Source organism: Oncorhynchus clarkii, chromosome 13, assembly GCF_045791955.1.
Source record: "Oncorhynchus clarkii lewisi isolate Uvic-CL-2024 chromosome 13, UVic_Ocla_1.0, whole genome shotgun sequence".
Classification (NCBI taxonomy): domain Eukaryota; kingdom Metazoa; phylum Chordata; class Actinopteri; order Salmoniformes; family Salmonidae; genus Oncorhynchus; species Oncorhynchus clarkii.
In genome coordinates, this window is record NC_092159.1 from 37,490,386 (window position 1) to 37,506,071 (window position 15,686).

Below are 15,686 nucleotides of genomic sequence, written 5' to 3' on the forward strand. Positions count from 1 at the left end.
ATACATCTGGGAAGGGTAGACTGTTGTCAGAATAAAAGTCTCTAATATCAAGTATCAAGTAGATGACTTGCCGCCTAAAGGTTAAATAAATAAAATATCTCACATAATAGTCTCAGATATAAACTACATATATCTGTGATTATAAACCTTTTTTCTTAGTACAAAACCGTGGCTACAGGAAGATTTACAGGTGAAATATTGTGTATGTCTATAAGCCCTGTATAAATAAACTAGGTCTATTTCATAGCCGGTTACAAACAAAGTATTTCAGCAAGCAGACCATAAATTCTTGTGCGCGCGTACCCGTAATCCTTTGCTCATGCACGGCACTGTTCATTTGAGTTCACTCCTGCAAAGTTATGGCGAACTTCCATCGCTGCTCACTCGCTGGCCGCATGCTCAGTGCTGAGCCGTTCGCGTATGTCCTGTGCGCGTTCCCGGTTTGGAGAGGTCCGTGCCATGTCCACCCGCCTAGGGGAAAAGGTGCTTTGTTTCTCAAAGCTATAATTCAAGAACACTGACTAAATGTATCGGTGAGTATATTATTCTCTAACACATGTATGACAGGTGTGTTTCGTTTTCTTTCCGTATTCAGAATAGGATGATTCAAGTGTGAATTATATTAGGTTGGGGGGAATTCATTGTATCACTCTATGGAATGTGTACTGTTCATCGAGGAACAATAATGATTTGGGGGGGTTATTTGGAGTTCGCTGACCTAACAACTCTGCAAATATTTAAAATGCAGTTCTGATACCACAACACAACTGAGAAACTGTAACTTTGACTAGTGAACAGAAATATTTATTTATTTATCGTTATTTATTTACTCATTTCAAACGTACTATTTCAAAGATTGGAGATGAGATGGGTCCCTGTTGCTTTTTTTTGCTGAACATTGTTCCATGAATGATCTGTAGTTGGAAATTCAACTTGATTCAGTTAAATCTTTGTTTTTAAAGAGCTTGGTCTCTCATTGCTGATATTCCTCAAATGACTGCATCCACCTCTGTATCACTATTCCATCATAAACATTGTTGGTGTAGTGAATTTGGAGGTGTGGGAACTGCAATCTGGGACAGAATGGGGCCCTTTGTGAGGGGGAACAGAGATGTTTACATTAAGCCTACAAAATGTCTCCAGGCTCTAGTATACTGTGTCTCACTACAAAAGACTCAAAGATGGTGACCACAATACTGATGGAGATGCATTAGGATCAAGTTGAGAAATGCCAGAGCACAACCCCTGTGATCTAACTAAAGGGGTAAATTGACTAAATCAGTTTGATGATCAGTCTGAGGTTCTAGTGCAGGGATCATCAACTAGATATTCAGCCATGGGCAGATTCTTTCTTGAGTGGATGGTCGGGGGACCGGGACATACTTACAAATTATTTGAAGCCTGCAAATTAACCGCAAGAAGCTATTTGACTAAAATATAAAAATCTCAAACCTTCCTTACATTTGTATACAATCACATACAGTGGGGCAAAAAATGATTTAGTCAGCCACCAATTGTGCAAGTTCTCCTACTTAAAAAGATGACAGAGGCCTGTAATTTTCATCATAGGTACACTTCAACTATGACAGACAAAATGAGATGAAAAAAATCCAGAAAATCACATTGTAGGATTTTTAATGAATTTATTTGCAAATTATGGTGGAAAATAAGTATTTGGTCAATAACAAAAGTTTATCTCAATACTTTGTTATATACCCTTTGTTGGCAATGACAGAGGTCAAATGTTTTCTGTAAATCTTCTGGTGTCCTTTGACAGCTCTTTGGTCTTGGCCATAGTGGAGTTTGGAGTGTGACTGCTTGAGGTTGTGGACAGGTGTCTTTTATACTGATATCAAGTTCAAACAGGTGCCATTAATACAGGTAACGAGTGGAGGACAGAGGAGCCTCTTAAAGAAGGAACAGGTCTGTGAGAGCCAGAAATCTTGCTTGTTTGTAGGTGACCAAATATTTATTTTCCACCATAATTTGCAAATAAATTCCTTAAAAATCCTACAATGTGATTTTCTGTATTTTCTTCTTCTCATTTTGTCTGTCATAGTTGAAGTGTACCTACGATGAAAATTACAGGCCTCTCTCATCTTTTTAAGTGGGAGAACTTGCCCAATTGGTGGCTGACTAAATACTTTTTTGCCCCACTGTATATTCCTCTATTATGCTTGGGAATACTTTGGAACAAATTTCCAAAATCAAAATCACTTGGAGCTGATTTGATGTTTTTTTTTTACAATCTTTTATGTCCAACAATAAAGAATTCTAAAAATATAAAGTACCAGTTAAAAGGGTGGGCATACCTACTCAATCCAGGGTTTTTCTTTATTTTTTACTATTTCTACATTGTAGAATAATAGTGATGACATCAAAACTATGAAATATCACATATGGATTCATGTAGTAAACAAAAAAGTGTTGAACAAATAAAAAAATATGTTATATTTGAGATTCTTCAAAGTAGCATTTCTTTGTCTTCATTACAGCTTTGCACACTCTTGGCATTCTCTCAACTAGCTTTATGAGGTAGTCGCCTGGAATGCATTTCAATTAACAGGTGTGCCTTGTTAAAACTGAATTTGTGGAATTTCTTTCCTTCTTAATGCTTTTGAGCCAATCAGCTGTGTTGTGACAAAATAGGGGTGGTATAGAGAAGATAGCCCTATTTGGTAAAATACCAAGTCCATATCATGTCAAGAACAGCTCAAATAAGCAAAGACATGAAGCTCAGCCAATCATTCAAATTTCAAGATCTCTGAAAGTTTCTCCAAGTGCAATTGCAAAAACCATCAAGCGCTATGATGAAACTGGCTCTCATGAGGACTGCCACAGGAATGGAAGACCCAGAGTTACCTCTGCTGCAGAGGATAAGTTCATTAAAGTTAACTGCACCTCAGATTGCAGCCCATATAAATGCTTCACAGAGTTCAAGTAACAGGCACATCTCAACATCAACTGTTCAGAGGAGACTGCGTGAATCAGGCCTTCATGGCTGAATTGCTGCAAAGAAACCACTACTAAAGGACACCAATAATAAGAAGAGACTTGCTTGGGCCAAGAAACACGAGCAATGGACATTATACCAGTGGATATCTGTCCTTTGGTCTGATTAGTCCAAAATTGCGATTTTTGGTTCCAACCGCTGTCTTTGTAAGACGCAGAGTAGGTGAACAAATGATCTTCGCATGTGTGGTTCCCACCATGAAGCATGGAGGAGGAGGTATGATGTGTGGGGATGCTTTGCTGGTGACACTGTCTGTGATTTTATTTTTGAATTTAAGGCACACTTTAAGGCACACCACAGCATTCTGTAGCGATACGCCATCCCATCTGGTTTGCGCTTAGTGGGACTTTTGTTCATTTGTTTTTCAACAGGAAAATTACCCAACAAACCTCCAAGCTGTTTAAGTGTTATTTGATCAATAAGGAGAGTGATGGCATGCTGCTTCAGATGACCTGGCCTACACAATCACCCGACCTCAACCCAATTGAGATGGTTTGGGATGAGTTGGACCGCAGAGGGAAGGAAAAACAGCCAACAAGTGCTCAGCATATGTGGGAACTCCTTCAAGACTGTTGGAAAAACATTCCAGGTGAAGCTGGTTGAGAGAATGCCAAGTGTGTGTAAAGCTGTCATCAAGGCAAAGGGTGGCTACTTTGAAGAATCTAAAATATGTTTGATTTGTTTAACACTTTTTTGGTTACTACATGATTCCATATGTGTTATTTTATCATTTTGTTGTCTTCACTATCATTTTACAATGTACAAAATAGTAAAAGGTAAAGAAAAACCTTGAAGAGTAGGTGTATCCAAACTTTTGACTAGTACTGTATATATATTTTTTTTGTTCAGAAAACTTGGGGGGCCAAATAAAATCACTGGGCCACCCGTTGGGCAACCCTGTTCTAGTGGTTGTGGTTCCTTTATTTTTGTAATCTTAGGAATTATTCCATAATATTCTTTGGTCAGATGAGTGAAGGATGTATTAAACCATTTGAAGATTGAAGTACTACAATGTTACGCATTACACACTATAGGCTGGTAGGGCTGGCCAGGTTAATGAATAGTGTTGGTGTAATGAACACGAGGGGAGACAGAGAGCTGGTTTCAAAGTGCAGGGCGCAGAAGGTGTTTATTACAAAGGACCACAGGAGGAGGCAGTTAGCTGGGTCCAAGGGCAGGCAGAAGGTCATACACAGGAGGTCCAAAAGGGCAACAGTCCAGGCAGGGAGATCAGGCAATAGGTAGATAACAGGAAATCCAATAGGCTACAGTACAGGGCAGGGAACAGGCAAAAAGGCATCGTTAGTGAGGCAGGCAAAAACTATCACACATGGGAGGAGTAAATCACGGGGAAAAACCAGAGCTCTGAAAGACGTGTGTCACAAAACAAACAATACCTCACAGTGATGGGGTGCAAAGAAATGAACTAAATAGTGTGTGATAATGACATGCAGGTGTGTGAACAGGTGATTAGAATTCAGGTGATTGGGATCTGGAGAGTGAGCTGCGGTCGGGGGATCTAGGTGTTTGAGAGTGTGAGCTGGAAAGTGGGCTGGAAAGTGAGCTGCGTTCATGTCCCGCTGGTATAAAGGATTTGGAGGCAGGCGCAGGAATACACAAGGTGTTTTTAATACACCCAAAACAAACACGTTTCCAAAAACACTTGGCTGTACTCAAACAAAAGAGCGAGGGTCAACTTCGTTGAACGACACGGGACGATACCCGTAATACACAATATATGAAGCAAGCAGCATAACAGCTGCACCAACGCATAGGCGCTCACACCACCAATGGACATGGGAACAATAACCGACAAAGACAGAGGGAACAGAGGGCACATATACAACATATGAATCAGGGGAAATGGGGACCAGGTGTGTGTAATCAGACAAGACAGTCTGGGGTTGATGATAATGAATCCCGCTCAGTGATGCCTAGAAAGCCGGCACCGTAGGCCTCCGGAACTGGTGAACAGAATGAGCATCAGTACCGGGGGGGATCCGTGACAGTTCAGGGGATCCACGTGTTTGAGGGTGTGAGTTGGAAGCAGACAGTTTACAGTTTGGCCCAATGGATCTGCCCACAAATACAGAATAAAAGAGTCATCTGTCTATCAAATCATATTTTTGCAATGGAAACGTGTGGAGAAACCAGTCAAAACTCCACCCTGAGTGAGTGCCTCTGAAACCAACAGGCTGTAAAGAGACCGTTGGCCATTGAGGAGAAAAGGAGTCAGAAACGCTTGATTGAAAGAGGGGTGAAAGAACTGTATGATTCGGCCAGTGTGTCTCAAATTAATCTGCTTAAAGAATTACAACATTCCAAATCAGAATCTCATATAATCATCTGGATCAAAATGTTGGTTGGGAATGTTGTAATTCGGTAATTCCGTTGCCCATAGTGACTGCATCAAAGCTGTGTTTCCATGGTGTCTCTCCACTGTATGAGTACCAACTAATTCCAAAGCTATTATGCGATACCAGAAGGAATTTTGTCTTTCTGCTCATGGCCTCTTATAGTAGTAGTGAGACTCTCACACACACACACACACACACACACATTGGGCTTCCAGGTAGGGCAAGGCTAGGTTAATGAGTTTCTACACTAGGCAGAGGACAGGTACTGTATGTTGTGTCGTCTTGTTTTACACATCCTGTGTGAAATCTACTCACTGTGGTAAGACCATCAGAAGTACATTACAGATTCGCACAACTAGGACCCGAGAACCCCAAAAGGGTAAGAGGGTAGACAACGGGTATAGTTTATTTTGAAAGAATATTGTTTATTTTGCTGTGTGTATATTTGGATCCTGAACAGCTGGCCATAAAGTATGTCAGATAGCAAAAACACAACACTCACATAACTCTGATTAAAAGCTGTTGAGAAACTCTGGATTGGATCTGAAATAGGTTATAAAGCATTCACATCATTTATCATGGGTTTCTTGTTGGATGTGGTTGCACCGGGTCAAAAAAGTGTGAAACATGAAAATAACATGTTAATCTCTTCCTATGTTGTATGATTATATCATTTTAGGTTGAGATTCAGATGTTATGATCAACTAACTATGTTGTATTAATGGACAGTATGTACTCTGCTACAGTAAACGGAAACAACACAACGGGCTTGTCCGCTGATAGCTTCCTATGAGTTCAGATAAAGATCAGAGTTCTGTGTGGTTTGGAGGTGTTTCATATTTAGTAGCCAAGTCACAGGGCATGTTCTATGTGGTTAGTGACGCACAGTAGGCTATGTCTAACTACGTGGTTGCCCATGGTCGAAATGGAAGTATGTAGTCTTCAGACAGCTCCTCAGCTAACACTTCTTTCAGGATGTAACCGCATGTCTATCAATCAACTGTCTGTAACCACAACACTACAAACCACTAATGACCAACTCCTCCACAGATGAGCGATTAGCCATAAAGGCCAAGCCCAGACAACCAGAACCCTGGTCTGATCAGAACCCCTTTCTCTCCCCCTGTTGCCGACTGCCGACGCCCTGGGACCCATCGTCGCCATGGAGACGGTGGTGATCGTGGCCATTGGGGTGCTGGCCACCATCTTCCTGGCCTCCTTCATTGCCCTGGTGGTGGTGTGTCGACACCGCTACTGCCACCCCCACCACCTGCTGCACCACTTCAACTCCAAGTCAGTGCCTAGTATATCTACTAGCTACATACAATACATCTGGGAGGGGGAGGGAGGGGACGGTGGCATCTTGGGTCGCCTAGTTTATCTAGCTAGCTTCATCTGGGAGGGGGAGGGAGGGAACAGTGGCATCTTGGGTCGCCTAGTATACCTAGCTAGCTTCATCTGGGAGGGGAAGGGAGGGAATAGTGGCATCTTGGGTCACCTAGTATACCTAGCTAGCTTCATCTGGGAGGGGGAGGGAGGGAACAGTGGCATCTTGGGTTGCCTAGTATACCTGGCTAGCTTCATCTGGGAGGGGGAGGGAGGGAACAGTGGCATCTTGGGTCGCCTAGTATACCTAGCTAGCTTCATCTGGGAGGGGGAGGGAAGGGACAGTGGCATCTTGGGTCGCCTAGTATACCTAGCTAGCTTCATCTGGGAGGGGGAGGGAACAGTGGCATCTTGGGTCGCCTAGTATACCTATCTAGCTTCATCTGGGAGGGGGAGGGAGGGAACAGTGGCATCTTGGGTCGCCTAGTATACCTAGCTAGCTTCATCTGGGAGGGGGAGGGAACAGTGGCATCTTGGGTCGCCTAGTATACCTATCTAGCTTCATCTGGGAGGGGGAGGGAACAGTGGCATCTTGGGTCGCCTAGTATACCTATCTAGCTTCATCTGGGAGGGGGAGGGAGGGAACAGTGACATCTTGGGTCGCCTAGTATACCTATCTAGCTTCATCTGGGAGGGGGAGGGGGGAACAGTGGCATTTTGGATGGTTATGGGTAGGGCCCTGAGTTTGTCCAGACCAGGAAAACTCTTGGCCCTAGTGATGGGGTATGTGGCCTAAGCCCTATAGTGCATTAGATGGTGGTAAGGGGTCCTGGATATAGCTGATTCAACTGTATCCCACTCTTACCCAGGTCCAATGGACTGACCTGCTGGTTTGAAGCTATAAATCTATGGATTGAACAGAGCGACTTCACAGCACTAAGGTCAAAACGATACATGGGATTAATATTAAGTCAACATACAGGGGCAAAGTTCTCGAGCCAGTAATGTCTCTCTGTCTCACTCTCTTGTTCTCTCACTCTCCTTCGTGTTCCCCCTCTCTCTCATACACACACGCTTCTATTCAGAATACATTCCCTCCCTCTCACACATCTATTCAATACACATTCCCTCTCTTTCTCTCTCACACACACTCTCTCTTCCCTTCATCAGAACCTTTCTGCTTCCCCACAGACCCAATGTTGACCTGATCGGTGCCATGGAAACTCAGAGTGAGCCGTCTGAGCTGGAGCTGGACGACGTGGTCATCACCAACCCTCACATCGAGGCCATCCTGGAGAACGAGGACTGGATCGAGGACGCCTCGTACGTCCGCCATGTGACACTGACATATGCCAGGAGTAGATCAGGCTAGCTGTTGTAGCTATTCGTATATATATATATATATATATATATCCTTCCATGGTTACAAGAGTAACAACTTCGATCTTTGATCATAACATCAAGTTCAAATAGGTGATACATCTCTGACATGATCATACAATAATGAACCCTTATTTAAAGCTATTCTCTCTTTCTTTAACAGTGGCTTGGTTTCGCATTGTATATCCATCTTAAAGGTAATGTCTACGTGCTGTACACCCTGCATGAATACATTGTTTTCATTAGGATCTAACTCAATGATATTTACACGCTCTCTCCTTTGGCAGATCTGCCACACCCTGACTGAAAAGCTGGTTGCCATGACAATGGGCTCAGGCGCTAAGGTGAAAGCCCCAGCCAGCCTCAGTGACATCATCACTGTGGCTAAACGCATCAGTCCGAGGTAACTGTCAGGTTATACAGCACCATCACACAACCCTTACAATTGTCTGACCGTCCTACGTCCTTCATGACCTCCCATCGTCCCGTGCGTGTCTGTAGGGTGGATGACGTTGTGCGATCTATGTACCCTCCACTGGACCCCATACTCCTGGATGCCAGGTAGCTAATGAAGTTTTCCTTTTGTTAGATAACATCATTTATAATATTTTGAGGGGACAAAGATAGCACGGGCAAATAGACAATATAGATCATAGCTCTGCTGATAGAACTCATATGATGGTCTGACCTGACCAACAAAGGGACTATAGGTGGGGATGGTACAATATAAGCCATGGTAATCAGACGGACTTGTGCGTCAATGTTTCCCTGTCCAGTCTTGATGGAGAAATTCTACATGCCCTTTGTCTATTTTGTCTCCTCAGGGCCACCGCCCTCCTTCTGTCAGTCAGTCACCTGGTGCTGGTGACCCGCAACGCCTGTCACATGTCTGGCAGCATGGACTGGATCGACCAATCACTGCACGCCGCTGAGGATCACATGGTGGTGCTGCGGGAGGCGGCGCTAGCGTCCGAACCGGAACGGAGTCTACCTGGATTAGACGTGCAGAGAGAGCAGGCCATCTAGAACACACAGACACGTACATACACACGCATACACTCCTTCTCTATACATTGTACACATCTCGGGCACATTCTCACACGTACACAATGCTTGATAAACACACAATAAGAAAACTCAACACATTCCCACTTTCCCGCTGCCGTTCTGTGCTGATTTACATACAGATGGGTTGCCAGATAATAGAATAGAGCTGGTTTTAGAAACCGACAGGTGCCAGATCCTTGTGCTATTTTCCTCTTGATCCTTTCACTTTTATCATGTTTCTGGTTTTGTATATAGTTATGTATAACCATAATGCATGTTATGATTAGGATCTATATAGGTTTTATGTTACACTCTCAGATTCATATTGTCTTGTAAGTAAAGTGCAGAGCTCACTGAAATAGGCTTGTGTGTAGTTGTTGCCATGGACGACTGGCCCCTTGATATTCATTCCTGAGTGTCTTCCATCGCCCAGTGGTGAGCTGTAATCCGCCCCGTTAGGAGTGCACAGTCACATGGAAGCTTAAATTTAGTCAACTAATCCATGTGGGGGGAAAACCCTGGACACCCAATAGGACCAAAGGCAGGGGAAATACATGCACACCTACTCAGAGCAATACACGCTTACTCAGAGCAATACACTCTTACTCAGAGCAATTCACGCTTACTCAGAGCAATACATGCTTACTCAGAGCAATACACTCTTACGTAGAGAAATACACTCTTACTTAGAGCAATATACTCTTACTCAGAACAATACACTCTGAGAGCAATACACTCTTACTCAGAGCAATACACTTACTTAGAGAAAAACACACTCAGAGCAATACACTCTTACTCTGAGCAATACACTCTTACTCAGAGCAATACACACCTACTCAGAGCAATACACTTACTTAGAGAAATACACAACTACTCAGAGCAATACACTCTTACTCAGAGCAATACACTCTTACTCAGAGCAATACACTCTTACTCAGAACAATACACTCTTACTTAGAGAAATACAGTCTTACTCAGAGCAATACACTCTTAATTAGAGAAATACACTCTTACTCAGAACAAAACACTGCTACTTTTTTTTTTTGAACCAGGAGTCAAGACAAGCCTCTGTACCAGCTGAAGGTGTTGGACGGCTTTATGCAGGTCCCTGTTGCGTTTGTTGGGCGGATGAACGATTTAATTGGCTGTTATCGTAAAGGGAGGGTCAAATGTGTGTGTATGGGGGAAGGTTTCTTTGTGAGCCGTGTCAAATGAGGTGGAGGTGAATTTGCGTGCCTTGTGCTGACCGGTGGTGCGATGTTATCGGAGCATGGCTAGCTGCCTCTCCATGCCTGCCTAATACCGTAGCTAGAACTGAAACCCAAGAGCAGTAATCACAGCATAACCCAGCTTTACACACACACACTGTCCAGCCGTAACACAGCTCACAGAGCTGCAAACACTGCGCCACACACTCGAGCTTACGGAGCAACTGTAACAGAGCTCACACGCTGCTAACCTAAGGAGCAACTGTACACAGTGATACACACACTTACGCAAAGAGACAGCGTCGATACTGTAAATGCACACATAAGACTTTATGGGCAAAACTATACGGTTAAACACACGGTCAAGCTTAGAGACAAATCAGGTGTTTTTTTTTCACATGGTCTTTCTGAGAAGACATGCCTTTTGTGCCTTGTTCCTTCTTATAATTCAAGCTCTGAAATTCAGCCTACGAGAAGACTGCCAGTATAACTGCAGCCTACATCAGATAAGCAGAGCTCTGTGATGGAATGATATTGATTAAGAAACATGAAGAAAGTGGCCACTCCTATATTTTCCTGGTTTCCGTCGTTTATTACAATTGATTTTTTGTTGTTGTATGTAAGCATGTTTCGTGAGGTTTCCTTACCCCTCCTCTTTTTCAACTTTCTCTTTATATCCTCCATTGATTTGTACAGGTAAATTAAAGTTTCATAGGAAAATGTGTAACGCTCTTTCTTCTTCTTTTTAGTTAACATTTCTGAGGGGAATCCATAGTCGGTAAGAGAAGCACACACTCGTGTAAGCTCTAGGAATAAGAAAATGGATCCAGTTGATTGATTGGGGATAAGGATGGTTCTGTCCTTCTGTTTGACGGTATAGGCAGTCTTGTCTCTCTGCAAGCGAGAGCGATTGGCTGAGAACGAATAAGGCCCTAAAGCACCATACTTAAAGAAGACACACAGATACAACTTAGAGACAGCTACTAAGAAAACACTGTACGCAATTGTCATCCCCTGACAAGAAAATATAATTATCTTGAAAATAGAAAATACAACAACAAAAAATATCTCAGGATATGTTGACATAAATGGGATCTTTTTGTGTTTGTTCAGGTTTTAAATAGTCCTTTGCTTTTTTTCAGGCTGATTTGTTTCCAGTTTGGGAGGAAGTCATACTCATCTCTCTTCATCTCCAAAATAGTCTGAAACATATAAACAAACAAACCTTACTTCCGATATTGTAGCATACTGGAGAAAAGCAAGCATCCACTGGTCTTAGAGATGAACGTTTTTGTGAAATATTTACACAGAAACCCTACATAAGTCACATTTTCTCTTAAACCATCTGTTTTTAATCATCTCGAGACTACCACAGGAACACATTTCAATTGGCCATATCAGACCACAGCCGCCATTAAGACGTTAGTGGTGCGCCCTAGTGGCTGTCAGGTGTAGCTACACCCTGTTTTATATAACGTCATAATACTGTACATAACATTCAGCAGACAAATGTATCCAAAGTGTGCATACACTTTCATATGAGTGGCCCCAGTGAGAATCAAACCCATTATCCTGACGGGGTCATGCTCTACCAACTGAGCCGCACAGGACTAGCGTGTTTGTGTGTCAACCTGGAAGTCGTGGTCGGAGAGGTATATCTCCAGGCGCTGGGGGTCCACTCCCTCTGGCAGAGGGGTCTGCAGCAGCTCCTCTAGGGGGTACTGGGTCTTACTGAGCTGGGCCAGGGCATCCTGCACCAAGGTCAGCTTGACCCGCCCGGCCTCCCCCTGGACAACATCGTTCACAAGTCAGCATTTCTAAATCCAAAACATACCTGGCTTTGAAAGACAAAGACCGTTGTGTTGCTATGACACAGCAGTCTTTACCCAACCAGATCATACTGAACTGGGTTTACTGCTGTTGTGAAGTTATTACCGATGATGCTACTGATGCGTACGGATGCTATTATTGATAATGATAGTGATTGTGAGGAGGAGGACGAATAGTCCTCTTTTCCTGTACCTGTGTGATGGGAGTGGGTCTCTTCTCCCAGCGAGGGAAAACGTTGGTGAAGGTGAGGGGTTCTGCTCCGTCCTGGATGAGGTAGGCCTGAAGGGGGCGCCTTGGGTTCCTCTCTAAAACAACACACCGCAAACCATCAGAGAACCACAGAACAACTTAACCCCTAACTACATCATATCCCCAACACACTCCTGATAATGACCAACAACCATATAAACACCTCAGATTATAAGCTGGACCTCGAAGCCACTTCCTCTGCATTTTTACTTCCTCTACTTATTCCTCCCCTCTAATCAAGGACTGATTTGGACCTGATTTGGCAATTTCCAGCAGTACTCTGGAACTCGTGGGGTAAGATGTATATACCCCTGATCTAAACCATCAACTATTATATTAGCTGCCTTGCTTTGTCTACTGGCTCTCACCTTTGCAGTACTGGAGCACTGTCTGCATGGCACACCTCCTCTCGTTAGCCCAGCGGATACAGGCTGAGCCAGCGGTCTCACTGTCCTCAGGCTCACCTGCCTGCCACAGATACAGCTCCATACAGTTATCTAGCAGGAACAGGGCTGGGGAGGCATAAGAGAGAGAGAGAGAGAGAGAGAGAGTTAGAGAGAGCTGGTCCTGGGGCTGAGTTCACAAACCTGTTCTACTAACACACTGAAGCCTCAGTCAGGACCAGAACATCCGATCAATCAGAATAAAACTAATTACAACAGAGTCAAAACAAAACGGCATTGCTTGTTGGGAGACACAAGCACAAAGCAAAATGCAGTGCTATCTGGCCCTAAATCGACACTACACCGTGGCTAACTATTTGACCATGGTTACTGATCAAAACCTTAGAAAAACCTTGACAGAGTATAGGCTCAGGGAGCACAGCCTTGCCATTGAGAAAGGTAGACACAGGAAAACCTGGCTCCCTGTAGAGGAAAGGCTGTGCAACACTGCACAACAGTTCCTGACAAAATGTTTAAAAAAATGTAAAACCCTTATTCCAGGTTTCAAAGACCTCTCTGATGAGAATAGGCTATCTGTCCTGTTGGGCGAGTACGCGGAGAGCTGTGGGTTGGCAGCGCACTACATTGCTGCCTGCAATAAGATGAGGGACAGTGTCTGACAGACCAATCAACCTGCACATGTCCACTACTGTATGCTTATTGTTATAGTTCAATGTATGGTTATTTTGACCCTTGGTTATTGTTGTTACTGTTGTCCCGTTGACAACTTTGATTCTTATTATTTTAATATTGTAAATATCCTAAATACATTTTGGCAATATGTACATTGTTACGTCATGCCAATAAAGCAAATTGAATTGAATTGAGAGAGTAAGAGGGAGAGAGAGAGTGAGAGAGAGAGGGAGGGAGGGAGGGAGGGAGAGCCAGAGAGAGAGAGTTAGAGAGTGATAGAGAGAGGGGAGAGGGAGCGTTAGAGAGTGATAGAGAGAGAGAGTTAGAGAGTGATGGAGAGAGGGGAGAGGGAGGGAGGGAGGGCCAGAGAGTGATAGAGAGAGAGAGTTAGAGAGTGATAGAGAGAGGGGAGAGGGAGCGTTAGAGAGAGTGAGAGAGAGGGAGGGAGGGAGGGCCAGAGAGTGATAGAGAGAGAGTTAGAGAGTGATAGAGAGAGGGGAGAGGGAGCGTTAGAGAGAGTGAGAGAGAGGGAGGGAGGGAGGGAGGGAGGGAGGGAGGGAGGGAGGGAGGGAGGGAGGGAGGGAGGGAGGGAGGGAGCCAGAGAGTGATAGAGAGAGAGAGTTAGAGAGTTAGAGAGTGATAGAGAGAGGGGAGAGGGAGCGTTAGAAAGAGTTAGAGAGTGAGAGAGAGAGGGGAGAGGGAGCATTAGAGAGAGAGACAGAGAGAGAGATGGAGTGAGGGAGCGTTAGGAGAGAGAGAGAGGGGGAGGGAGGGAGAGGGACGGAGGGAGAGAGAGAGCCAGAGAGAGAGTGGTAGAGAGAGGGGAGAGGGAGCGTTAGAGAGAGACAGAGAGAGAGAGTTAGAGAGTGATAGAGAGAGGGGAGAGGGAGCGTTAGAGAGAGAAAGAGAGAGAGTGAGAGGGAGAGAGAGAGAGAGAGAAAGAGAGAGAGTTAGAGAGTGATAGAGAGAGGGGAGAGGGAGCGTTAGAGAGTGAGAGAGAGGGAGCGTTAGAGAGAGAGAAAGAGAGAGAGGGAGCGTTAGAGAGAGAGAGAGAGAGAAGAGAGAGAGAGAGAGAGAGAGAGAGAGAGAGGGGGGCAGAGAAACAGTGAGAAAGGGAAAGAAAAGGAGGGATATTAGGTGAGTGTTTTGTACTGTTAAGTCCCTGTGATAACAATGGAAGTTTTGTTTATGAGTGCCTGAGTGCATACATGTGTGTTTGGGCATTGAGCAGACACTCACCTGGCTGTGGCACAAAGTACAGGCTCTCCTGGACAAAGGGCATCGCCATGACAACCCCTGGCAACCGGGCAGGGCTCTGCAGCTCTTCCCCCTGGAAGGTTCCGGAACAGGTGCTCAGATGGAAGAGGCGTGGCGTGAAGTTATACTTCCCTGGATCTGAGCGATAACAACCCACAGCATCTCATCACATCAACCTCTCAAACTTTCAGCACTCAGAGAAGTTCCGCTGCTTTATACCTTCTTTATTAGTCATTTGTGTGTTCATTGTCCAAACAAAAATGACAAGATTATGTTATAATTCTGAAATTGCATCAAAGGGTTGTTTAATGCAACAGAATAAGGTGTTGTTAGAACTCTCATCTGTGTGTGTTCTACTGAGGATGGGCCTCTGGAAGATTTACGATGTCTTTGGGTGATACCGCATTCCAGATCATGAGTTAATGTTTCTGTTCTATAAGGTACCAGGGAGAGATGACCCCAGGGACAGACCCTGGTCTCTACAGAATGAGATATTGTCTGCTGTGAATTCTAAGTATATTTCATACTAGTCTTAACCTTGTGACCCATTCCATACATCTGTTGTTTGTCATGTAGCCTGAAGGGGGTGTATCTTGGCTATAAAAAGACCTTTGTACTTTTGTCTCGAGGCTCTCAACGAATCATCTGAGGGTGAGTCGTCGACCAGTCATCATTAACGTAGAGCACTCAATCGATTCACTTTATATGTGTGTGTTGTATTGACCTGCTCTCTTACTAATAAGTGAATTAAGACTTAGTTGAAGTATAACTCTGACTTGTGTGTTAAGTTTGTCTCTCCTCATTTGATAGCAAAGAAATGAACTACCACATCATTTAAAAAGAAGACATTTGGGCTGGGATATCTGTTCAGGTTATTCTGAACTTTCAGGTGTTCTGTTAAATAGAGTACCGTGAAAAGGTATTTGCCCCATTGGTAATTTTC

At 44.0% G+C, this 15,686-nt stretch overlaps 2 protein-coding genes across 14 annotated transcripts in view; one reads left to right on the plus strand and one right to left on the minus strand.

Moving 5' to 3' along the window:
- The first annotated feature begins 422 nt into the window (after positions 1-422).
- LOC139364628 (transmembrane protein 98-like) lies at positions 423-11,051 on the plus strand. 2 transcript variants are annotated; one of them, XM_071101528.1, is made up of 8 exons: positions 423-533; positions 6,421-6,663; positions 7,566-7,637; positions 7,888-8,019; positions 8,240-8,273; positions 8,364-8,479; positions 8,578-8,637; positions 8,901-11,051. In XM_071101528.1, exons 2-8 carry the CDS (start codon positions 6,533-6,535, stop codon positions 9,100-9,102), a joined length of 747 nt encoding a protein of 248 aa, XP_070957629.1. In that variant the 5' UTR covers positions 423-533; positions 6,421-6,532; the 3' UTR covers positions 9,103-11,051. The 2 variants fall into 2 exon arrangements, with proteins under 2 accessions (XP_070957629.1, XP_070957630.1); XM_071101529.1 differs by lacking the exon at positions 7,566-7,637.
- LOC139364623 (supervillin-like) overlaps positions 10,909-15,686 on the minus strand; it is a 29,274-nt gene continuing 24,496 nt past the window's right edge. For 8 of the 12 annotated variants that reach the window (XM_071101521.1, XM_071101516.1, XM_071101522.1 and 5 more), the window contains 5 exons: positions 14,726-14,881; positions 12,779-12,922; positions 12,354-12,466; positions 11,963-12,118; positions 10,909-11,533 (listed from right to left, as the gene is read on the minus strand). In XM_071101521.1, the coding sequence (XP_070957622.1) occupies positions 11,441-11,533; positions 11,963-12,118; positions 12,354-12,466; positions 12,779-12,922; positions 14,726-14,881 (662 nt within the window). In that variant the 3' untranslated portion in view covers positions 10,909-11,440. The remainder of the gene's footprint in view (positions 11,534-11,962; positions 12,119-12,353; positions 12,467-12,778; positions 12,923-14,725; positions 14,882-15,686) is intronic. The other 4 variants (XM_071101523.1, XM_071101520.1, XM_071101518.1 and 1 more) reach the window with 1 other exon arrangement.

Excerpts from the sequence above, each read along its gene's own strand:
- LOC139364628 (XM_071101528.1), top strand. The coding sequence starts at position 6,533 with ATGGAGACGGTGGTGATCGTGGCCATTGGGGTGCTGGCCACCATCTTC. Across the intron at positions 7,638-7,887 it reads AGCGACTTCACAGCACTAAG|ACCCAATGTTGACCTGATCG; the intron begins GTCAAAACGATA and ends GCTTCCCCACAG. Across the intron at positions 8,274-8,363 it reads ATTGTATATCCATCTTAAAG|ATCTGCCACACCCTGACTGA; the intron begins GTAATGTCTACG and ends CTCCTTTGGCAG.